The sequence below is a fragment of the Chenopodium quinoa genome, unplaced genomic scaffold (assembly GCF_001683475.1).
Source record: "Chenopodium quinoa cultivar QQ74 unplaced genomic scaffold, ASM168347v1, whole genome shotgun sequence".
In the NCBI taxonomy this organism is placed as follows: domain Eukaryota; kingdom Viridiplantae; phylum Streptophyta; class Magnoliopsida; order Caryophyllales; family Amaranthaceae; genus Chenopodium; species Chenopodium quinoa.
The window spans coordinates 3,625,782-3,651,788 of record NW_018745281.1 but is presented as its reverse complement, the minus strand read 5'-3'; the positions used below and the strand labels follow the sequence as shown (position 1 = coordinate 3,651,788).

The following is a 26,007-nucleotide window of genomic DNA, read 5'->3' as shown; positions in this document are numbered from 1 at the left end:
ATGACATACCAACCTATACGAAGTATACACTTTTATTGCTTTATTTGGATGGGCATCACTTTTATTTCCCCATCACTGTACAACTGTTGAACTATATTTTCATCTCCAAGTTAATTCAAATGTTTGAGTTAAAAATTTTGTGATCACTTATAATTGACGGCTGTGCAAAATCTTTATAAAACTCTTCCAAATGGCCTAATATCGCTACTAGCTATTTTATGTTTTGTGTGTGGGATGAGGATCCCCAAGGACAAACCTATCAAATTAAACACAAAGCAGGATTTACAAGTCCTACAAAAGAAGGAAAAATAACTAATGCTTACAAAAAGAGGCATACCTCAAATTTGCAAATTTCAAGCAAACTAAGCTAGAAAATGCTAGACGGTTATGAAAATAGGATCAAAATGAGAGGGAATAAAGGTTTGATATGGGCTAAACTTTCTTTTTATCAGTGCGTGAATGTTAAGTATGAATTGAGATTATATATGAATACGGAGTATTATATAAGTCAAATTGAGACATTTATTTTGAAACTAAGGAAGTACATTACACTACAATAAATTTTTTATACTTTTAAAATACTATGTAATATCGAATAAAAAGGTTTAAATTATAAAAAAATAAGTTCACTTGAATAAATATGGTAGTAAAGTATAGCTATGCGGGCTTGGAGGGTTGAGCGTAAGAACCCATTCCCCACCACACGTGTAGTTCCTTCGAAATACAAAGCAACACTTGGCCACCACCTTCCTTTACTTTTGTTCTTCCTCAATCACCAACGTTGCCCTGACCTGCTGGGGTTTTTCAATTTTCAACATTCATTATTGCGATCATCTTCGATATTCTTCTACCTTCTCTCTCCTGCACAATCTGAGATGGTGAATGAAAATGAGAAAGACTCAAAGAAGCAGAAGAAGAAAGTACCTGATTGGTTGAACTCTTCACTCTGGTCTACGCCTCCTCCTTCTTCGTCTGCTACCACCATCACTCAAACTCAAGATCTCTCTCCTCCACCCGTCGTCCGTCCTCCGTCGCCGGTTCGACCTCCGTCGCCACCTCCTCCGCCGCCGGATTCCAATGGCACTTCCACTTCCACTTCCACTTCCTCTGCTTCTCCTTCTCCTTCTCCTCCTCCTACCGCCGAGGAGATCTCTCGCCATGCTCAGCTCTCACTCGAGGTTCCTCTCTCTCTTCTTTCTTTTTCTATTCAATTCATCACCAACAACTCCTAACCTAACCTAATTTGTTGAATTTGTAAAAGCTGTCGAAGAAGGTCATCAACATCAGAGAAATCAGGAGGTTAGCATCCATGGGTCTTCCTGATGCTCCTGCCATCCGCTCTACTGTCTGGAAGGTTTCTTTCTCACTTTCTATTTATTTCATACTTTGAGTTGATTACTTACTTAATCGGAATTGGAATCCCTAAAAATATGAATTTCAATTGCAATTGGCAGCTTCTGCTGGGGTATTTGCCCAGTGATCGAGTAATGTGGCCCTCTGAATTAGCCAACAAGAGGTCTCAATACAACCATTTCAAGGATGACCTCTTGATGTCTCCCGTATGTCCTCTTCTCTCTTTTCTTTCTTTTTTTGTCTTTGTTTCCTTTCACTTTCGATTTTGCTTCGCGTTTCTTTCATGTTTCAAACTCGTGGACTACTGTTCTTAACTTGTTTCTTGTATTACTCATTCAATTTCCATTGTTTATAGTCTTTATACACAAAACAATTTATCAAGTTTTCTTTCCTGATGTGTTTTGTTCAAACTACATGTACTAATAATGCTATTCTGGAGCTTGCCATTTTATATTGCTTGCGCATGTCAATTCTGGTTTAAACTCTATGATGTCCATGTCAATGTCAAAATGTTGTTGCCCTACCTTTATTTTTATTTTTATTTTCTTTTGTAAAAAGTTTGGCATTTCTGAATGTCTATGTGGCTAGTCAGTCAGAAATTTCGAGGAAGCTGGAGAAGTCATCAATTGCTGATAAGGATGAACTCAAAGGTGAAAGTCGCTGCGTACTCTCAAGATCAGAGATTGTTCAAGATGAGCATCCTCTTAGCCTTGGACAATCCAGTTTATGGAATCAGTTTTTTCAGGTAAATACCCACAATATCAAGTATCGCATTGGCTCTTTTCAAATTGATCACTGATTTCTATTGAAAATATTAAATATTATACTTTGACACTGTTTCATGTTACTTTTTTATTTACTTTTCACTCTCTTTTTGTATGTGTCTGTGTGTTGGGGCCTTGGAGGGGCAGGGGTTTCCTATGTTTTGTTGGAAAAGTACACACAACTTGGCCATGCAACATTTTTTTTAAACGAGTCAGGAAGGCTAAACACGAACACAACTTGTTTAATAAACTGGTAACACGGACCTAACTTGCCTGATTTGTTTATTTAACCGGATCATGTTCATGTGCTGCCTTGTTTGAGGAATAGTTTCACAAAATGGAGACGAACCAGAAATTTTCAATCTATTTGAGATCATCAATCATCATAATGTTCATCACAATTGTGGGAAATCACATAGCCATTGGTAACCTCAAGGATTAAGCTTGAAGAGGTGTATTATAATCCAAATTGCAAACTATTGCTAATAATTATACATTTCTTGAATAAATATTCTATATGAGACTTAGAAAAAGATCCTCTACAACAAAATTTCATACTCTTACAATTTTACATTTTTATTGACATATCCTCTTCTGTACTCAAAGGTAATGCTAAAATAATCAAACAGAGGCTTCATTATGGAGAATTGTAAAATAATCATAGTAAAAAAAAACTATTTTTAATGGTTTGTGAAGGAATGGGTGGGTTTGGGTTTGGTAGCTCTATGAATTAGGAATAGTCGATACACTAATAGGACCACGGGATGCCAAGTTAATGATGGTAACTATCTCTTGCTTCTCTTGACTACCATTATAATCATGCATTTGCAAAAGTCATATAATTGAATATAGCCCTATTAGTACGCCTTTTATGGTTCAAAACAGACTTTTATGACCTTGGGGACACCCCACAAATCCATTTCAATTTTGAAAAAAATTCCTGAAATTATATTGAAATCATGGATTAGCCTTCAAATTTGGACATTTTTATTTTTTATTTTTCAGATTTGGAAAGGTAAGGAGGGGTGTTTCCCATGATCCGACGGAGACCTCGGGTTTCCTAGTTTGTTATTAGAATATCTCTTGTCGTTCTTTACTAACGCTATAAAAATGTCTTATGTAATTGAACAGAACTCTTTTGAGACTATATATACCTATTGGCAGGCCTTTTATAGTTTCAAACCAACTTAACTCGTGTGGACACCGCACAAATCCACTTCAATTTTGGAAAAAATTCTCTAAGTTGGTGATTGAAACCATTTCTTGCTACTCTTTATTACCGCTAGTAAACAAGTGTTTAGAATAGTCATACAATTGAACAAAACTCATTCTATAGACTTTATAAACCTAGTGGTAGGCTTTTTATTGTATTATGGTATTGGTTCAATTTTGGAAAAAAAATTCCTAAATTGGTTAGAAAGCATGGATTATAGCTTTCATAATTGTACAAATTTACTGAAGGATTGGGCCAAGGTGCTTCTTGTCGACCCCAATCATCTTTGTAGCTCTTAACGACCACTATTAATCTGTTAATGAAAGTCATATAATTAGACAAAATTAATTCTTGGGACTTTATAGACCTAATGGTTTGTCTGCAATGGTTCCAAACCAAATTATGTGCTCTTGGAAAACACCCCACACGTCAACTTTAATTTTGGAATATTTTTCCTACTATTGTAGGAAAGTGTGAATTATAGCTTTCAGACTTAAACATCTTTCGAGGTTTGTGGGTTTAGAAAGGAAAGTGGTTAAGGTGATTTTCGTGGATCCTTCGAGGCCTTAAGATTCCAAGTTCGAATTGTCTCTTATAGCTTTAACTATCACCATAAGCATGTGTTTGAAATTGTTATATAATTAATCAAAATGTAACTTTGAGACGTTATAGACCCATTGGTATTTGGTATGTCTTTTATGCTTCCAAACCAACCTTGATGACCTAGAGGGCCACTAAACATCCATTTTAGGAAATATATCCCGAAAATAGTTAGAAAGCATGTATTTTAACATTTGGATTTGGAAAATTTAAGAGTTTTTAGGACCCAAAAAGTAAAAAGATTAAGCTACTTCCCATGGACCTTGGTGATTGCAACCCTTTCTTACTTCTCTTTATTATCGCTATATAGCATTTTGTAATATATAATTGAACAACTCATTTTGGAGACATTTTTTTACCTATTGGTAGGTTAGTTATGATTCACAACCAACTTTATGACACTAAAGAGACCCTCCATCAGCCTCTATTTTGGAATTCTCAAAATTGGTTAGAAAATGTTCATTAAATAAGCTTTATATTTGGACAATTTTCGACCTTTGTGAGCTTGGATATGAAAGTGCCCGCCCATAATACCAGGATTGGAACCAGAACCATCTCTTGCAACTCCTAACTACCATTATAAACATGTTTGTGGAATTGTTCTATAACTAATCAATATTTATCCTTGATATAGTTCTATTGGTTAGACCTTTTATGCTTCCAAACTAATCTTGATGACCTTGTGGCATACCTCAAACAAAGTTTGGAAAAAATTCTCGAAATTGGTCTAAGAGCATGAATAGCCTTCAGATTTATTTTGGACAATTTTCCTCTTTTTCAATCTCGAAAAGTAAAGAATTTAAGTGCTTCACATGTACCTAACGAAGTGTTATAATCCACCTCCTTTCTTATGTATTCTTCTTTCTTTTTACTTGTATTTTGCTTATGTTTAGCTTTCTAGGCTCTTCTTTAAGTTTTTCTAGGCTTTAAGTAGAATTATTGTGTTACTGTCAATCTAGTGTTCACTAGATTTCCATTGTAAATCCTATTTAAAGCTCTATAGGGAGCGATGGGAGCGATTGGTTGAATGAATCAAAGCTCCCTACCGGGTTGCATTGCTTTAAGACTTGTGTGTTGATTTAAGCCTTTATAGATATTGTGCTTGCCTTGTTTTAAAGCATCCCCTCCAAACCAAGAGAACTCCAAACGACACCCTTGTTGTCGTCTGTCCCGCTTGTGCCCGCTTCGAAATGTCGGCCGTCACAAGCCCCGACTCCGCACTCGTTGTAGACGTGTGCTTCCTTGAGATACCCTTAGTCCGTGTCGCTGTGTGTTCACGTACCCTTTTCGCTCTAGGCTTGCGTCCTTGTTGCCAAAAGATAAGAACGCGCCGCACGACCCAATGTTAAAAACACTCGGATTGTGACACGAAGCCTTGGTATTCCATGTTGATGATTGCAAGTTTGCAACCATTTCTCTATATTCAAACGGTATAATTATGTCTTGAAAGTTATATGATTTAATAAATCTCATTCTAGAGACTTTATAGACATATTAGTAGGCTAGTTATGGTTCAAAATTATTTTTTAGAACTTCAAAGAGACACCTCACACAACAACTTCAATTTTGGAAAAATTCCCTGATATTGGTCCAAAACCGTGAATAATTTTGGACAATTTTTTACTTTACTGGACTTAGAAAGTAAAGAAGCTTCTCTGCTTCTTGTGTACCTCATGAGGCACTAGAATTCCATTTTGGTGATTGAAACTAGTTCGTGCTATTCCTTATCACTACTATAAACATGGTTTTGAAATATTCATATTGAATAAAACTCATTCTATATACCTTATAGACCTCTTAATAGGTTAGTTATGGTTCAAAATAAACTTTTATGATTTTGGGTGACACCCCACAAAATCCCTGAAATTAGGTCGAAAGTGTCAAAATCCCTGAACCGTATTTTATTATCCCTATAAACATGTTTTTGAAATATTTTTTAATTGAACAAAAGTTATTCTATAGACCTATTTATTTGCTAATTTTGGTTCAAAAACAACTTTTATGACCTTCTAACCTCAATTTAGAATTAATTTCCTGCAATTAGATGAAAAGCTTTATATTTGGACAATTTTGACCTTTGTGGGCTTAGATAGGAAAGTGGTTGCGGTTTTTCTCCTAGACCCTATGAGACCTAGGATTTTAAGTTGGTGATTGGAAATATCTCTTGCATCTAAATACCACTATAAACATAAAACTTGTTTTTCTAAAATGTCATATAATTGAATAATTTTTTTTTTTTTAATCGAAGTTATAGTCCTTAATGACCTATTGGTAGCCCTTTTATGTTCTTAAACCAACTTTGATGGCCTTAGGGGACACCTCAAACATTCACTTTAATATTGAGAAAATATCCTGAAATTGGTCCAAGAGCATGGATATAGTCTTCGAATTTTGACAATTTTCAACTTTTTCGAATTTAGTAAGGATAGTGGCCAAGTGTTCCTATGGACCCAATGAAAATATAATTGAATAAAACTTTCTTGAAACTTTATAAAACTATTAGTAAGATAGTTATGATTTATAATAGACTTTTATGTCTTCGGGAGATCCTACACATCAACTTCAATTTTGGAAACATTTCCCGAAATTGGTTCAAAACATTATTGTAGTCTTTAAGACCTCAAAAGTGAAGAAGCCAAACTGCTTCCCTTGGATCCCAAAGATCTTGTTGATTAGGATTGGATACATGTTTCTAAAATGGTCATATAATCAAATAAACGTCATTCTCTAAACTTTTTAAACCTATTGGTAGGCCTTTCATGGTCACAAACTAATTTTTATGATCTAAGGGGACAAGCAACACATTGACTTTGATTTAAACAAAAAATCCCCAATTTGGTTAGAAAACGTCTTATAGTTGAACAAAATCTCGAGACGTTACAGTCCTATTGGTAGGCCATTTATACTTCTTAATCAACCTTTGATGACCTTACCACCTAAACATCCACTTCAAGTTTAATTTTTTTTTCAAAATTGGTCCGAAGTGTAATTTATAGCCTTCTAGTTGTTGAGGTACTTCCCATTCACCTTAAATGATATTCTAAACGGTGATTGGAACCATTTCTCGTTTCTTTATTTTTGCTACAAACATGTTTTTGATTGGAACTATGGCAAGCTAGTTATGGCTCATTATCAACTTTTATAGCTTTGGGAGAGACAACAAATATCTACTTTAATTTAAGAAAAAGTCCCAAAATTGGTTTGAAAGCGTGTATATCTTCGGAGTTGGACAATTTTAGACTTTTACTCACCGGGAAAGTAAAGAGGCTAAGTTGCTTCCTATGGACTTGTTTGTCAATTGGAATCATTTCTTGTTATTTTTTCCCCTTTATAATCATGTTTTTGAAATCTCTATATAATTGTACACAACTCATTCGATAGATTTTATAGATTCCTTAGGCTAGTTATGGTTTAAAACCATTTTATATGACCTTGAGGCACCCCACCCACCAAATTCAATTTTGGAAAAGTTTTCCAAAAATGGTTCGATAACGTTTATTATAGGTTTCATATTTGGACAATTCTTGACTTTTTCGGGCCTGATTGAGGTTGCAGTGCTTCTTTCCACAAGACCACGGGATTCCAAGATGGTGATTTTAATTGTCTTTGTAGCTATGAACTACCACTTTTAACGTGTTTTCAAAATAGTCATATACCCCACTTATGGGATTAAAAATTTGATTGATTGATCAAAATAGTCCTATAATAGAACAAAACTCATCTAGAGACTTCATAGCTTTATTGGTAAATATGCCATGGTTTTTAACCAACTATATTTGATGGGACCTCGTGAAGGTAACCATCTCTTGCAATTCTTAACTACCACTATTAACTTTTTTCGAAATCGTCATATAACTGAACAAAATTTATTCTTTAAGACGTTATAAACCTATTCATAGGCTTTTTATGCTTTAAACAAACCTTAGATGACCTTTGGGGCAAACATCCACTTCAATCAATCTATCAAAGCCATAATCCCATAAGTGGAGTCGGCTACATGAATCAAAAGTGATTATTCCGTACTCCTCCATCCCTTGCGTTCAAATTCCTCATTCACTTCAATTTTGGTAAAAATTTCTAAAATTGGTTCCAAAGCGTGGATTAATCCTTCAAATTTGGACAATTTTGAATTTTATGTACTAGGAAAGAAAAATGTCTGATTCATTGTAGTGATTGGAACTATTTCTTGTGGCTCTTTATTTTCGCTATAAACATGCTTTAAAAATACTCAAATCATTGAACAAAACTTATTTTACATACTTTTTAGGCCTATTGGTAGCCTGGTATGGTTTAAATTTGTACATTTTTTGTCTTTTCCGAGCTTGGAAAGTTGGGAAAGGAAAGTGGTCGAGGTGATTCTCGTGGACCTTAGGATACCCAAGTATTCAAAGTTGGTTATCGATGTCATCTCATGCTACTCTTGACTACTATTTACGTGTTTTTGAAAGTCATAAGTGAACAAAACTCAATTTTGAGACTATATACCTATTGGTAGGATTTCGTTGGCTCCAAACCAATTTTTATCATCGTAGGGGACTCCTTACACTTTTACTATAATTTTGGTTTTTTTTCCCCTGAATTTGGTCAGAAAGCGTGTACTCACAAGGCCTTGTATTCCAATTTGGCGATTGGAACCTTTTCTTACTAGCTCTACTATTATCATGTTTTCGAAATAGTAGTAAAAAACCAAATAATTCATTCTTGAAACTTTATAGATATATTGATATGCATGTTATGGTTCCAAATAAACTTTTATGTTCTCACAAGACACCCGACTCTTCCTTTATACTTTTAACTAAAAAAAAAATTAGAAACTGGTCTGAAGCATGATATAAAAATGCGGCCGTCACGTCGTGAACCGGCTAGTTTGTAACGGATTTCAAACTTACCGATCCGATATTTCCCGTTTTAGCACGCCATTTTTCAAAAGACCGAGATTTTGGCCAATACACCCAATATGAAATGAATCTTGCCTGCATAGACGTTGTTGACTTTAGAATTACTCATTTTATTGACAAAAAGAAAAGGAAAAAAGAAAAGAAATTGAGAAACTCCATTGAAACCGATGAGTTTCTTAAATTAGAACCAAAGGAACAAAGAGAAAGTAAATAGTGGGACAGTTGTAAAGAGACAGTCACATTGAAGTAATGGGTTTGGTAGGCTTTATTTATTTATTTTATTGTGTAGTAATTAGTTGGTGCACCGGTACGAAGAGTAGGATCATGAAGGGTTTAAACGAGGGAGAGGGAGACCGAAATTGACTTGTTAGGAAGGATATGAAGTATATTGATTTGCATGAGGATGAGGCATTGGATTGTAAGGGATGGAGGAGGAAGAAGTTTGTCGATGTCTACACGGAATAATCACTTTTGGTTCATGTAGCCAACCCTCTTTTGTGGGATTAAGGCTTTGATTGATTGATTGATTGATTGTAGTAAGTTGGTGGGACAATAGGGCCAATAGTCACTTGCTACGACAGTTGGCCTTTTATGTTTGTTATTTGTTTTTAAATTGTTGTCAATGGGTAAATAAAAGATAAAACATACTTTGGAGTACTACGGACATATGGTTTTTTGGTTTAAAGGTCATAAAAGTATACTAATTCAATTTAAAACCCATATAAAAATTAATTAAAATTTGTAAATTATAATATTTAGATAAATAAATTTTTGATGAAATTCTACCGCTACAACCGCGACCCGGTCCGTGATCAATACATCAATACCGTTACCGTGATACCGCAACCGTTTCCACGATCGTGACCGAAACTGCATTTTTATACTATGGTCTGAGTGTAACATTTGGACATTTTTGGAGTTATGTGAGCAGATAGAAATGAAGTGTAAAATTTGGGACATTTTTGGAGTTATGTAAGCAGATAGAAAAAGGGACAAGGTGCTTCCCATGGTCACTACGTCAGGGATTTCAAGTTGGTGTTTGCAACCAACTATTGCAGCTTTTGACTACCACTATAAACTTGCTTTTGAAATTGACGTGCTATAGCAAAACTCATTTTCGAGACTTTATACACCTATTGATAGGCCTGCTATAGCTTCAAACCAACTTTTAAGACCTTCAGGGGACACCGTACATGTTCATAAAAATTCGGTTCGAAACGTGGATTATAGATTTTAGATTTTGACAATCTTTGCTCATGAAACCCACGAGAACCTAGGAGGCCATTTTTTTTGGGGGGGGGTTTCCCTATGGTTTGTTGGAAAAGTAAATTAATTTATGTGTTGTTTAATTTTATTCATATGTTGCCCTTATAGTTTTGTTCTTTTATTTTTGAAAGACTATGCTCTTGTTGTGGACCTAGATAGTTGACGTGCTTGCATATATTTCAGTAAATGTTCTTTTATCTTTGGTATCTTAATGTTAGGTTTGCTAAGTATATTGGTTGCTGTCATGATTAATGAAACAATATTAGATGTTTTGTTATGTAAATGTTTACCTGGAACACAAGTCTGAGACTTTGGAAAGAGGCTGGTGTTACTCTATTATGTCTGACTGTTGTTAAAATTAAAAAGGAGAATCTGATGTTCTGAGCGGAGAGATGAATTGAGACTTTGACAGTGCTTCTTCTTTCTTATGCAGATCTTTCTTTCATAAGTATCATTTTGTAGGAAGGGTTTTGGGGGAGGGGGGGGGGGGGATGGAGTTTCTCAGTTCTTTTTTCTTAAATCAATTTTCTTTTTGATAAGTCTTTAACAATATAAGATTTCTGAATGCTGTAATGCGTGCTTAGGACACAGAGATCATCGAGCAGATTGATCGGGATGTGAAAAGAACTCACCCAGATATGCAATTTTTCTCCGGGGATACGATTTCTGCAAAATTAAATCAGGTTAGTAGTTTTGCTATCTTTGTCTTCTATTTGTGGTAGTTTTGCTATCAATGACATTCTTACTACTGTAGGAGGCTCTGAGGAACATTTTGATTGTGTTCGCTAAGCTAAACCCCGGCATAAGATACGTACAAGGAATGAATGAGTTATTGGCACCTCTCTTCTATGTTTTTAGGAATGATCCAGATGAGGAAAACTCTGTAAGTTAATAAAATGTGTGGACAAATATGTATCACTGTGTATATGCTATATATGATTTTTTTTTTTTTTTTGTCTGTGAGAGATGAGACCTAGGATGCCTGAACATAGAGATCTCATCTACCTTTAATTTAAACTTTTACTGCATTTTATTATAGACCAATAAGTCCTGCATGTTAGTTATGTCACTCACATGTTGATCTTTTATCCTTAAGCCTGATATAGTCCAAGTAAAAGGAAACCTGGTAAAGTGGTGATATTCTCACTATCTTTAGTTATATGATTGCTCTACGCTTGGAATGTTTCTTCCTGACTTCCTGTCATCCTAGTTTCTATAAGTAAAATTGTTTTTGAGGCACACTTAGCTACTAGGAAAAGGCCTCTTTGCTTCACATACGTTGCGGTGTCTCCATCAAGGCATGTGATGAATAGTGCCATTTTCTTGGTTACCTACATTCTTTTATGCTTGTACTTTGGGAACTTCTATAATTATTGGGAAATTTAAAATAATCTCATCAGTCATTGCAGTGACTAGCCAATAGATTGGATCTCTTAATCTTGGAATCTTTCAATAGTGCCATTTTCTTGGTTACCTACATTCTTTGATGCTTGTACTTTGGAAACTTGTATAAATATTGGGAAATTTAAAATGATCTCATTAGTCAGTCTATGTGACATCTTTAGGGCAAAAGGCTATACAAACCATAAATAAATAGCGGTGACTAGCCAATATATTGACTCTCTTTGTCTTGGAATCTTTCTTCTTCTCCCTGATTTGATCTCTCCTTTGCACTGCTGATTTCCTGCTTCAATTACATCATCTTCTTCTTCTAGGTACCTTTTTTTCCTTTGCTCTATGGATTATTCAGTTCTAAAGATCTCTGCTCTAGATTTTTCTCTCTATTAATTATCTTTCTTCACTTTCCTTTTTCAGTGTGTAGCACTGTTGTTTCTTGATATCCCTACTTTTGTTGGTAGTTGGACTGCACCCTCAAAGTAGAAGATATTGTGCATTCTTAATAAGTTGGACTGTGCCACTTTTATGCTATCTTATTTTGCAAAATTTTCTTGAGAATTAATTGAGTAATATCAAGTATATAATTACTTGGCACTTTCTCATGTCATTGCAACATTAAATTTCCACATGTCCTAACTCACCCTAATAATTTGAATTAAATGTGGCATTACGACGGAGAATTTCTTAACTGTACCATCTTAAATCTCTTTGCTCCTCTTGCCTCTCCTTGCCTTAAGAATGACTTTCTCTAGATTATTTCTTTTTCTTCCTTTTTTATCCTTTGCCCATAATTTTTAAAAAGAGAGCATACTTTTACTGATTTTCATGAAGTATTTCTGCTTCAGTGTCTTACCTGTGTTACAACATAGCAGACTTGATGAAATATTATTATAAAATTCAAGATTGGTCCAGTCAAGTTCAATCAGGGGTGGTAAGAATATTTTGGTAACCAGGGTTGGTAATCAGGGGTGGTAGTTGATTGAAGTTTTGGGTATTGAATGTGATGTATCGAAGTGTTGGAGGCTAAGACATGGATACTGTAATTCACTTCATGCATCATTAATTGCAAGTAACCTAGTGGTATTAGTATGTCATAGGAAATTAGCGGTCACTAGTTCAAATCTTGGGGAGGCCATATAATCAGGGAAAGTCATATAAATACTAATGTATATTAACATGTAGAGCAACCCATTTCACTGTCATTTTCAGATCTTTTAGAAAAAACTTATTTGGTGAAGCATGCTCAAAAGATTTCTTAGATCCACCATTGAGGATACTGACAAAATTGAGAATTTGAGATAGTATACTTGATTTCCCTGTAAAAATGTTGCATTGTTTACTTCTGATAATATGGTAAAACTTTTAATAGTCGTTTGATTTTTTGTCTGCAAAATTTTTATAGATGTTCCCCATAAGTTATTGTGTTTCCAATCATGTGAATAATTTCTCTTCTGCAGGCTGCTGCTGAAGCAGATACATTCTTTTGTTTTGTTGAGTTGCTTAGTGGATTCAGGGATAATTTCTGTCAGCAACTTGATAATAGTGTTGTCGGAATCCGTTCTACGATCACAAAATTGTCAATGCTTTTAAAAGAACATGATGAAGAACTTTGGCGTCACTTGGAGGTCACTTGTAAGGTAATGTGTATTGTTTGTGCTGTATTTTCTGCTCCAATCTTCCTATAGCTCTTAATTCTCAGTGCTATCTGGCCACCTTCAGTTGTATCTATTTTGTCAGTTATTATCTTCTGGTATAAGCCTATATCAGTTCTTTATTAGTCTTCTTTATTAGTGAATCATATACAAATAAATACCTAGGTTGTGGATGTAAAAAAATGTATCGAGTAAATAAATTTTGGGATTATCATGATGCATCATATATGTACTTGTCTGAGGTGGGATCCATAGTGAACTTTTAATGTTGGGTGGTGGTGGTGTTGCAGTTGATTTTAATTACAGTTATTGTTAGCAAAGACTGCACAAAGAAGCTAGATATGTAGAATGACAGTAGTGGCACATCTGCAGTAAGAATGAGAATGGGATTGAAGGTTTCTTTCTCACTCACTGCTGTATGCGTATTCTGGGAGCAAATTGGAGTTAGATGTGAGGTTTGAGTGGAAAAAAAAGTCTCTCATTCCCAAGATTTTGTACCTGGTGAATGACTATATGTATACTCTATTGCTGGCCACTACTTAAATGCCACATAACAAGTGACTGATAAACTATTAAAGGAAAAAGTGACTGACAATATCCTCTCATCCCAAGATTGGCAAATACATTTTTATAAAAATGAAAGATTTATTCATTATTTCATTGTAAAGTAGGAATGTCTGGAAAACTAACTGAAACCTCGACCGTACCTATTGCCAGTATTACATAAATAAATAAAAGTTGGCAAATACATTTTTTTTTTTTAAAAAAAAATAACTGTTGTATGCTTGTTTAAAGCTTGTCTTCAAAATTTTAAGGAAAGAGTTCGACAAACAAAAAAGCTGGCCAAAGACATAAAAAGCAATCCAGGTTTTGTATAACCACTTACCAAATCAATGGATTCTGGTTTTCATTGCACTTTATTCACTGTCCCTCATTCAAATTTTTTGCGTATCACTTCCATGGCCACCTAATCATTTCCACGTACCTAATAAAACAGCTGATTAGGGTCATATTGGTGACTCAAATTTATATGATGGCCTCTTAATAATGCACACTTGTAAACATTTATACTTGTTTCCTGCAATCTTGTATGTTTGTGTTATGCTCAAATGACATTATAGAATAATATCAACCTTGTGCCTCTTAAGAGGTAGCCCTTGCTGTTTCAGCTGATGAACTACACAGAGCACACACCAGATTTGATAGGAAAGCCAATGATGTGAAGTTGACATAAATGTTTGTTGTACACCCAAGGCCTTGTTACTGAATGCTTAACTTCCTGCTCTTTGGTGACAGGTTAATCCCCAATTTTATGCATTCAGATGGATAACTCTTCTTTTGACTCAAGAATTCAGCTTCACAGACAGCCTTCATATTTGGGACATTCTATTAAGTGATCCTGAGGGGCCACAGGTGTGTGTAAGTTTTTATTTATTTATTTATTTTTAATTTTTTTGGTTCTGGAGCTAAGTATGGGGATTGGGCTATGTTACTTGTTGACAATATAATATAGGCAGCACGTATTATGCTCTTAATTTTATATACATATCAACTATCATGTACTGCAGCAGAATTATTATAAACTGCATTAACTTTTGGGTGAAGAAGCCCATCAGTTAGCCAAAGTGTTAGGAGCCAAAATTTTGTTGGAATTGTACTAGAGCTTGGAAGTTATGTGGTTTGACTGTAAAGGCTAATACTTCGTAGTTACTGCTCTACTATGCCTCTACTGCAGTATTTTTTTTAATCCCTTATACTGGCAATATACTTGTGGAATTTATGGCAATAATTGTAAGTGTAAAAATTAGATTATATGTCTGTAATGTTTAATATTAAAAACGCGGCATTGAGGATATATTCCCTGAGAAGATTATTGTATGTAATAGTCATAGAACATTAAGGAAATTTGCACATTTTATTCATGCTAATATTGGCTGCTTCGCTTCACAACTGATTGTTGCTTATGTTGTGGCAGGAAACATTGTTAAGAATCTGTTGTGCTATGCTTATTCTAATCCGGAGACGGTTGCTTGCTGGTGATTTTACTTCCAATCTCAAGCTTTTGCAAAACTACCCGTCAACAAATATTAGTCATCTACTATATGTTGCAAACAAGTTACGGGCCCATCCAACTAGCTAGGTTCTTTTGTATGACACTTTAGTTCCCTATGATTCTTTTGTAGAGTACTTTTTTGTTTGTTTAGTTATCGTTTGTTATATGTAAATGTCTATTAAAAGCATTGGTTGAACACTGCCATGTTTGTTTACAATGACAATTTCACTGTATCCCCTACCCCCGTTCCCCACCAAACCAAAGAACACAATCCTGCTGTATGTGGTTTGTTACCTTAATTGTGGTGATGTTGACAATGTCTGTCAAATTGAGGTGTTTCATACTACGTTCTTTCAACTTTAACTAATTTCTATTACTCTCTTATCTTTATTTGTTATTCCTGTTTGAAATTAATTCAAGAGACAAAAGCAGACAACAGACAAATATTCAAACTTTACAGTTCTTGCTACCTTTGAACCATGTACTAATGAAGGTTTCCTCTAAAAAAAAAATGTACTAATGAAGGTTGAGTAGCTTTGTTAGGAAATATTGTGCAAACTACTTATTGTATTTCTTAAACATTATTATCTCATATTAACCAATAAGTACTATATTCACAATTAATCTATTTTGGTAAAGCGTTATTAGCTAGGCTAATGGATGAAAGGATTAACGAATAACCTACACAAATAACACAATGATTGGTGATGTGAAAGTAGCGACAGTTAAATTTGCTGATAGTGTTGCAAAAGTGCAAAGAGCATTTCCATAAAAGTTCACTCTTCAACGAATAACCTAAATAGTATATGGTTTCAAACAACATTATATGACCCGGGATGCATCCCTTAATATCTCGAGATTTTTTGACATTGGGTCTCGAAACCCCCGAAATTGCTCCAAAAGCGTGAATTATAGCCTTCAGTTTGGACAATTTTGGACTTGTTTTTGGACCTGGAAAACTAATTCTCAAGACGCATCCTATAGACCCCAATACACCCGCGGGACTCCATTTGTGTGGGTGAAACCTACCAATTTGTCTTTAAACCGTTAATATACCTATTAACAACTTACGCTGATTTCATTAATTCAAGGCTAACACGACCATTTATGAAAACATATAATGATCATATATATGATTTCAAATGACATTATATGACCCGGGATGCATCCCTTAGTATCTTACGATTTTTCTACACCGAGTCCCGAAACCTCCAAAATTGTTCCGAAAACGAGAATTATAGCCATCAGTTTTGGACAACTGTGGGCTTTTTTGGACCTGGACAATAAAATTGTCGAGACGCATCCCATAGATCCCATACATCCCAATACACCCCCGGAATTCCATTTGCCTGGGTGAAACCATCAAATTTATCTTTAAACCGCCAATACACCCATTAATAACTTACGCCGATTTCAATAATTCAAGGCCAACACGGACATTTATTACAACATATAATGATCATATATTATTCCAAATGACATTATATGACCCCGAGATGCATCCCCTATTATCTAACGATTTTTCTACACCGGCCCCGAATCTTCCAAAATTGTTTCTGAACACGTGAATTATAGCCTTCAGTGTTGGACAATTATGGAATTTTTAAGACCTGGAAAAAAAATTATCAAGATGCTTCCCATAGACCCCAATACACTCTAGGAGTCCTTTTGTGTGGGAAAGACCCTCGAACTTGTCTTTAAACTGTCAATATACTCGTTTACAATTTACACAGATTTTATTAATTCATGGCCAACACGAGCATTTATGACAACATATAACGATCATATATGGCTGCAAATGACATTATATGACCTCAGGACGCATCCCTTAGTATCTTGAGATTTTTCTACACCAACTCCTGAAACCTTTGAAATTGCTCCAAAAGCGTGAATTATAGCCTTTAGTTTGAAAAATTTTGGATTGGTTTTTTAACCATGAAAAATAAATTACCGAGAAAAATCCTATAGACCCCAATACACCCCCGGGAGTCCATTTGTGTGGGCGAAACTTTCCAATATGTCTTTAAACCGCCAATATACACATTAACAAACGCCGATTTCATTATTTCAAGGCCACCACGAACATTTATGACAACATATAACTTTCATATATGATTTCAAATGACATTATATGACCCCAAAATTGTTCCGAACACGTGAATTATAGCCTTCAATTTTGGACAATTATGGAATTTTTAAGACCTGGGAAAAAAAATGCCAAGATGATTACCATAGACCCCAATACACTCTGGGAGTCCTTTAGTGTGGGAAAGACCCTTGAACTTGTCTTTAAACTGTCAATATACCCGTTTATAACTTACACCGATTTTATTAATTCATGGCAAACTCAGACATTTTTGATAACGATCATATATGGTTCCAAACGACAATATATGACCCTGGGATGCATCCCTTAGTACCTTGAAATTTTTCGACACTGGCTCTTGAAACCTCTGAAATTGCTCCAAAAGCGTGAATTATAGCCTTCGGTTTGGACAATTTTGAACTTGTTTTTGGTCCTGGAAAAAAATTGCCGTGACGCATCCCATAGACCCCAATACACCTCCGGGAGTCCATTTGTGAAGGTGGAACCATCCGATATGTCTTTAAACCGTCAATATAGCCATTAACATCTTACACCGATTTCATTAATTCAAAACCAACGGAACATTTATGACAACATATAATTCTCATATATGATTCCAAAGACATTATATGACTACGGATTTATGCCCTAGTATCTTACGATTTTTCTCCACCTGGTCCCAAAACCACTAAAATTGTTTCGAAAACGTGAATTATAGCCTTCAGTTTTGGAAAATTATGGACCTTTTTGGACATGGAAAAAAAATTGCCGAGACGCTTCCCATAGATCCCAATACACTCTGATGTCCATTTGTCTGGGAAATACCCTCTAACTTGTCTTTAAACTGTCAATATACCCGTTCACAACTTACATCGATTTTATTAATTCATGCCAACACGGACATTTATGACAACATATATTGATCATATATGGTTCCAAACGGCATTATATGACCCCAGAATGCATCCCTTAGTATCTCAAGAATTTTCGACACTGGCTTTCGAAACCCCTGAAATTGCTCCAAAAGCGTGAACTATAGCCTTTAGTTTGAAAAATTTTAGACTTGTTTTTGAACCTTGAAAAGAATTACCGAGATGCATCCCATACACCCCAATACACCCTTGGGAGTCTAATTGTGTGACTGAAACTTTCCAATTGTCTTTAAACCGTCAATATACCCATTAACAACATACACCGATTTCATTAATTCAAGGCCATCACGAACGTTTATGACAACTTATAATGCTCATACATGATTCCAAATGACATTATATGACCCCGGTATGCATCCCCTAGTATCTTACGATTTTTCTACACCTGGTCCCGAAACCTCTAAAATTGTTCCGAAACATGAAATATAGCCTTTAATTTTGGAAAATTATGGACTTTTTTGGACCTGGAAAAAAAAATTGCCGATATGCTTCCCAAAGATCCCAATACACTCTGGGAGTCCATTTGTGTGGGAAAGACCCTCGAACTTGTCTGTAAACCGTCAATATACCCATCTATAACTTTCACTAATTTTATTAATTCATGGCAAACTCGGACATTTATGACAACATATAATGATCATATATGGTTCCAAACGACATTATGTGATCCCAAGATGGAACTCTTAATATCTTGAGATTTTTTAACTCTGTGTCCCGAAATCTCCGAAATTGCTCTAAAAGTGTGAATTATAGCCTTCAGTTTGGACAATTTAGGACTTGTTTTTGGACCTGGAAAAAAAATGCAGAGATGCATCCTATAGACCCTAGACACCCCCGAGAGTCCATTTGTGTGGGTGAAACTTTCCAATTTGTCTTTAATATGTCAATATACCCATTAACAACTTACTCCGATCTCATTAATTCAAGGCCAACATTGATATTTATGACAACATATAATGATTATATATGATTCCAAATAACATTATGTGACCCTTGGATGCATCCCTTACTATCTTACGATTTTTCTACACCGGGTCCCGAAACCTCCAAAATTGTTCCAAAAACGTGAATTATAGTCTTTAATTTTGGACAATTATGGACTTTTTTTGACTTGGAAAAAAAAGTTGTCGAGATGCTTCCTATTAACCCGAATACACCCTGGGAGTCTATTTGTGTGGGAAAGACCATCCAGTTTGTCTTTAAACCGTCAATATATTCGTTTACAAATTACACCGATTTAATCAATTCAAGGCCAACACGGACATTTACGACAACATATAATGATCATATATAGTTCCAAACAATATTATATGACCCCGGGATGCATCCCCTATTATCTCAAGATTTTTCGACACCGGGTCCCGAAACCTCTGAAATTGCTCCAAAAGAGTGAATGATAGCCTTCAATTTTGGACAATTATGGACTTTTTTGGATCTGGAAAAAAATTGCAAAGACGCTTCCCATAGACCCCAATACACACCGAGAGTCCATTTGTGTGTGTGAAACCATATAATTTGTCTTTAAACTATCAATTTATCTATTGACAATTTACGCCGATTTCATCAATTCAAGGCCAAAACCGATATTTATGACAACATATAATGATCATATATGGTTTCAAAAGACATTATATGACCCCGGGATGCATCCTCTATTATCTCAAGATTTTTCGACACCGGGTCCTAAAACCTCTGAAATTGTTCAAAAAGCGTGAATTATAGCCTTTAGTTTTGCATAATTATGGACTTTTCTAAACCTGGAAAAGATATTGTTGAGACACTTCCCATACACCCTAATACACTCTAGGAGTCCATTTGTGTGGGAAAGACCATCTAATTTGTCTTTAAACCGTCAATATACTCGTTTACGACTTACGTTGATTTCATTAATTCATGGCCAATTGGGACAATTATGACAACATATAATGATCATATATATATATATATTGTTCCAACGACATTATACGACCCTGGATGCATCCCCTAGCATCTCAATATTTTTTTACACCGGGTCCCGAAACCTCTAAAATTGTTCCAAAAACGTGAATAGCCTTTAATTTTGGACAATTATGAACTTTTTTTGACGTGGAAAAAAAATTGCCAAGACGCTTCCCATAGACCCCAATACACTCTGGGAGTCCATTTAGAGGGGTGGAACCATCCACTTTGGCTTAAAACTATCAATTTACCCGTTTACAACTGAAGTCGATACCTCAAGCCCAACACTGGCATTTATGTTAACATATAATTATCATATATGGTTGCAAACGACATTATAAGACCCGGAATGTATCCTTAGTATCTTTAGATATATTGACACCATGATCTTAATATTGTTGATGTTAGGTTTCTTTATCTTTTGTATATTCACAGCATGAAACTGTATTGTATATTGACACTGGAGGTTTAAATGGAAGCTAGAACTTGTTCCAACAATGTACAAATAGCTTCAACAGAAAATTAGAACGTGGGCTTGCAGACCTCTTTACTGCAGCTCCCATTGCCTCTAATCTTGTCAAAATTTTCACCTTGCTTTCGCTTCTGTTATTGGTTTAGGTTACCCTTTGTTACCAAAGATATGCTAACCAAACTTGTTTGATCATGACATACACTGCTATCTGATCTCTTCTGTTTAAATCACCATACTCTAATTCACAATCTCAAAATCAAGTAATTGTTGGGTTTGAAAATCATGTTTTTCTTGATCAGACAAGGAATTCTTGTCGCTTTTTATAACCTTCTGAAAAACTTCAATATGAGCAATAATTGTAAGAAGAGAACTGCCCGAGCACACAGAGAGGGACTGCATCTGGGTGTGCACAAATAGTCTGACATGGATGCAAGGAACGGATCCTTCAAGAGCTCTATTGTAGACAGTCTCTCTGATACTGAAGCCAGACACTTGTCAATGAAGTTCCTCACCAGAGGATCAGTCACTTTGCTGAGAGCAGCAGCCTTTATTCCTGAGCTAACCTTCTTGTAAACCTGGGTCGCGTTACTGCATTCACTGTAAGGCTTATCACAAGTAATCATCTGTAGCATGCACTTCCCAAAAGAATATACATCCACTAGTTGATTATCACAAGTAAGACTCGGGTGCCATAAATTCCGGGGTTCCAGTAACACTCAAAGCAGTACCATGTTCCAGAACAGTTGCAAGTCCAAGATCACCAATTTTAACCTTGCCTGAATAACCATTAACAAAAATATTCTCACACTTGAGATCCCTGTGAATAGTTGGTGGGTTATGACTCTGACCGTTTAAGGATCTGTCTCGCCAGTTCTTGATCGCCTTCCAATTAGTATCGATGCCAAGACTCTTATGTTTCTTCCTGTACTTTCTTATATCCCCAGAGATGAAGAGCAATGTGATCAAGTTGATGGACTTGTTCCTGTCATCAATCCACGAATGATAACATGTAATTACGTTTTCATGCTTCAAAGACTTCAAAAGATTGGCTTCGGCGTACAATCTTTGGAGCTGTTTCTCTGATTTGAGGATATCTTCTGACAAATCAATTTTATTCCATGCAACTTCAATCCCATTGTCCTGATCAAAGGCCTTGTTCCTACTTGGGTCAAGGGTTTTCATATACTCTTTAACTATTTATAATTAAAACCTTGCGATCTAATAATATATGCTTTGAAATTCCAGTGTAATTATCTATGTACTCTAACTTCATTACAGAGTAATTATTTTAGAGGGAAAAATATGAAAAACAATCTGAATCAGTGGACTCAACTTTAGTATACAAGTCATATAGTATTGGGACTTCAATCCTTGTGTGTCAAAAAATCTGTCAAATTTTCCTGTTGTAGAAAACTAAAGTATACAATATGCCACAAGCATAGTAAGCTTGTTTTTATTTCTCTAAATGTGTGAGGTATGACAATTAGCACATGAAATATTCTAAAAAAATTAAGGTTCTTACGAAATTTTTTGTTGGGTAGTCATTATACTACAGTATAATTTAATTTCCAAATTGTATCATTTGGCATGCATTACATTGGTTTTAACTGTTTTGCTCATAAGCTTGCACAAGTGAGTAGAAATTACGATTAGCTAAGAGTGTGGATTGAGGAAGTTCCCTTATGAAGGCATTAAGCTCAAACGATTGTAAATAGTGACATTATGAGTCCCAATTAATAATACTCCCCTCTTCCTGTCAATTTTATAAATAAAAAAAAAGTTGTTTCTCACTATTCTCGCTCAATCGATAACAGGGATGAAAAGAGAAAGATACACAACAGTTATTCAGAATGTTTGGTTTGTTTTCAATCAACAGCCACAGTACCAGCACCTCCATGGTTAGGAGGTAGCAGCTTAGCATGTATTGATGAAGATTAAAAAATTCTTGATGAAAACAAGAAGCAATGAAGGACTATGCACCAAATAGTTTCTTTTGTTATGAAATTAGATAAACGAAATTGTTACAAAACTTACAATACAATATTACATTTAACCTTCCAAAACTGTAATTTGGTGTATCCAAAAAAGATCTCAGAAGGGAAACCCAGAGGTATAAGAAGTCTTCTTCGATGATTCTGCCAACCGCTTTATGCCTTTTGAAGCTCCATAATACAACAATAACTCTTTTCTGACTTCCTCCTCTTGGCATCCAACAAACTTCTTCAAGAACTTCTTTTCAGACATCCTCAATGCCGTTATTATTATAGCTTGATTTACTTCAGGACCGAGACCCATTTCTCGCATTTTACTAAACAAGAGCACCCGGGGCCTTAGTAAAGTTTCCAAACTACAGAACAGCAGAAATGGATAACGACATATAATGCTCTGTGGCAACTTCATAGTACCCATTATAAAGGTCAAATGTCGTCGAACTTTTTCCACTGAAAGAGTCATCAATAATGGATTTCGACCAATGAATGCCAATACCTCATCCTCTGAGAAACCATACTTCTCAAGATTTGCAACCTTTTCACGGATAGTCTCAAAGCGCGATACACCAATTATTGTGACCACATACTTGTACATTTTTGAATCACTGCAGATTCCAGTCCTACGTATGTAATCTAGTTTCTCTGAGCTCATATTGGTTCTCTGAATCAACGTAGGTCTAAGCAAGAGCATGGAAATCACTTCGCTTTTACTGAGACCCATTTTCTCATACATTGAGAACGTAGGTATGAGTGTCTTATGAAAGTCGTAGATCAGAAGCGAGGGATTCCTAATGATAGCTCTAACACAAAGATCCCTTGACTCAAATAGAGATAGTAGATGATTTAGACGTTCATCAAAGTGTCGGTTAATTTGGCACCTCAGAAGGCGTGGACGACAGTGGATCATAGAGACCAGCTCAGAGGATGAGACACCCAATTTACGAAGCAAGTAAAGCTTAGAATCGAGTAAAGAGGGAATAGCATTGCGTAATGGTGGCACCCGGGAGAAAATAGTACTTATCTGGCTTTCACTACAACCATAGTTGCTCAAAACTTCAGCAGCACATTTTGGGAACTGTACTAACTTTCTTACTTCCTGCACCCCTTCATCTACAAGTGGAGATGATCTGCTAGAACTTTTAGTAGTAGTCGAGAAAAAACCAGCTTTTGCACAAGGACTTGTATGACAATAATAATTACGCAAATCAACTTTAATACTCTGAACAGTGAACAGAATTCTAAACACGCAAACTTCACCCTTCATGGTACCTCCAAACCAGCCTTGAGCAATCTGGCAAAGAGGCTACACTGTGATCATTGTAAGGGTCACTGGCCTTCCCTATTGAAAGCGAAATCAGCTGTTCTTCCAAGGATGTTTACAGTTCCCTCTTTGTTCAACCCCCAATATAATAATAACTCTTGGACCTACATCAGAAATGAGTAGTAGTACCTAAGTTGCTTTTTTTTATTTTTTTTCAGCATCAAATTTATGCTTGAAATTAATCAGCAGATATATAACAGATAAGTAAACAGAAAAGTAGACCAGTAGTCGATATTAAATCAGACAAGCACATAACAAGGAAAAGGAAGGACATATGAATGCCCACACTTGTGTTGGATCAAATACTCAACAGAGATTAATGAGTGCATAACAGAGATTAAAACTGAAGTTGGCTACAAAAGATCCTCGCGGTGCAAAGCAGATTCCAGAAGCCACATGAAACAATATACTGCTTTTATGACAAACTATTCTTTCATGGCTCAGAGATCAGAGACAATAGTATGTCAGAGTTCTTACATCAAACCCCAGTAAACTGAAATCTTGAAACTCCTATCAGATTATGTATTGCCTAATCTCATCAATTTCAGACTTACAACAGAACCAGGTAGCTAAAACTGGCATAGGTATTGAGTGTTTATAGTACATGAACAAGAAAAAACCCAACACTGCCATACCACAAACTTCTAGCCACTAATCAATCTGATATTTATAGTAAATATGCATATTTACAAACAAACAGCAACCATAAAACCAAAATCAAATAATCAATGCTGTAATTAGGTCGCAGCACAGACAGCACCAGCTTCTTGGACTAACCTTTCTGTTAAAGCTGAAAGACGGGCAACTTCAGTTTTAATCTCTGTTATGCACTCATTACTTTTCGAAAAATACATAATTTTGGGGGTACTTGATTCAATAATCAAATCTTTTCTTTTGGATATGATGTTTCATAATCTAAGAATTTACGAACCCTAAACATAAACCACTGATAATTAAATTAGGTTAGATCAAATATTAACCCTAGATTGTGAAATTGATATGATGATAACAACAACAAACAACTTACCTTAGAAGAAATAGATTCAACGGAGAACGTTTCAATGGAGAACGCTGAGTGCACTTCAATGAAATAACTCAGAGAGGTAGGAAATAGGATGGAGGCCTTTAAAAGCCATGACCCGGCGTAGTTATAAATTGGTTAGATCCGTATGATAAATAAATAGGACGGGTCTTTATTTGTCTAATTATGTGATAGGTGGGCTTTATAAATATTTTATGTAAACATGTTTTAAATATTTTTAATATTTTCATATACCAAAGCTTGTATCGATTCTTTGTAATTTTTTAAAACAACAGCTGAAATTATATTAATTAAACTGAGTTTACAACAAACAAAAGGACAGTAAGTAACATAAGTTACTATTGGCATAAGAAGCCCTTACACAATATCAATTAAGGTCATTAACAATATTTACCTTTTAGGTATTACAACGAATGAGGATAACGCATATAAGGCTTACCAACATATATTTAAACATGCGATGAGACTATTGATAGAACGAGTGAAGTTGGTGATGATGTTTTGTGTTATGCAAGATATTTTCTAACATACAATTAAAAGTTTATGAATGTGTGATGACGAAGACAACCCAAAATCAGTTTGTCTTACCCTAAAGGACCACAATAATTCAAATATATAAAATCCTCTTGAGATCTATGTTTCATACATGTCAATCACATTTCATTGTGATCTGACAAAACCATATCTTATACTCCCTCCGTCCCATAACATAATTCCTATTGTGTTTTTTTCACAATATTTAAAAAATGGGAGGAGAAGTGATAAAAAAAACTAACAAAAGTACAAAGTAAGTGGATAATTTAAGGGAAAAAAAGTGAAAAGTATATTTATAGACAAAAGTTAGAGAGAGAAAGTGAAAAAAATACAACGTAAGTGGATAAGTTAAGGGTAAATTAGGAAGTTCAACGATAAAGTAAAAATAAGAATATAATGATCTTTACATACTATTCAAAAATAGAAATAGGAACAACATTTTGGGTCTCTAAAATAAGAAAACAAAAATTATTTTGTAGGACGGAGGGAGTATA

The 26,007-nt window shown here is 35.2% G+C and overlaps 3 protein-coding genes across 3 annotated transcripts; 1 reads left to right on the top strand and 2 right to left on the bottom strand.

The window, feature by feature from the left end:
* The first annotated feature begins 646 nt into the window (after nucleotides 1-646).
* Nucleotides 647-15,587, top strand: LOC110711521 (TBC1 domain family member 13-like). Its single transcript, XM_021889928.1, has 9 exons — nucleotides 647-1,178; nucleotides 1,262-1,354; nucleotides 1,455-1,559; nucleotides 1,946-2,098; nucleotides 10,679-10,777; nucleotides 10,849-10,977; nucleotides 12,950-13,129; nucleotides 14,441-14,557; nucleotides 15,120-15,587. Exons 1-9 carry the CDS (start codon nucleotides 660-662, stop codon nucleotides 15,282-15,284), a joined length of 1,560 nt encoding a protein of 519 aa, XP_021745620.1. The 5' UTR covers nucleotides 647-659; the 3' UTR covers nucleotides 15,285-15,587.
* Nucleotides 15,588-21,294: 5,707 nt separating this feature from the next.
* On the bottom strand, nucleotides 21,295-21,807 carry LOC110711598 (serine/threonine-protein kinase WNK8-like). Its single transcript, XM_021890002.1, has one exon. The coding sequence runs from the start codon at nucleotides 21,805-21,807 to the stop codon at nucleotides 21,295-21,297; it is 513 nt and encodes a 170-aa protein (XP_021745694.1).
* A 791-nt stretch (nucleotides 21,808-22,598) lies between these two features.
* Nucleotides 22,599-25,089, bottom strand: LOC110711680. The gene is made up of 2 exons (XM_021890098.1): nucleotides 24,965-25,089; nucleotides 22,599-24,041 (listed from the first exon to the last, which is right to left on the bottom strand). Exon 2 carries the CDS (start codon nucleotides 23,878-23,880, stop codon nucleotides 22,717-22,719), a length of 1,164 nt encoding a protein of 387 aa, XP_021745790.1. The 5' UTR covers nucleotides 23,881-24,041; nucleotides 24,965-25,089; the 3' UTR covers nucleotides 22,599-22,716.
* Nucleotides 25,090-26,007: the final 918 nt, after the last annotated feature.

What these genes read in the sequence shown, in the direction of transcription:
- LOC110711521 (XM_021889928.1), top strand. Translation starts at nt 660, where the DNA reads ATGCGGGCTTGGAGGGTTGAGCGTAAGAACCCATTCCCCACCACACGT. An exon ending in ATGCTCAGCTCTCACTCGAG is followed by an intron (nt 1,179 to 1,261) that starts GTTCCTCTCTCT and finishes AATTTGTAAAAG; the next exon opens with CTGTCGAAGAAGGTCATCAA. An exon ending in GTGATCCTGAGGGGCCACAG is followed by an intron (nt 14,558 to 15,119) that starts GTGTGTGTAAGT and finishes ATGTTGTGGCAG; the next exon opens with GAAACATTGTTAAGAATCTG.
- LOC110711598 (XM_021890002.1), bottom strand. Translation starts at nt 21,807, where the DNA reads ATGAAAACCCTTGACCCAAGTAGGAACAAGGCCTTTGATCAGGACAAT.
- LOC110711680 (XM_021890098.1), bottom strand. Translation starts at nt 23,880, where the DNA reads ATGAAGGGTGAAGTTTGCGTGTTTAGAATTCTGTTCACTGTTCAGAGT.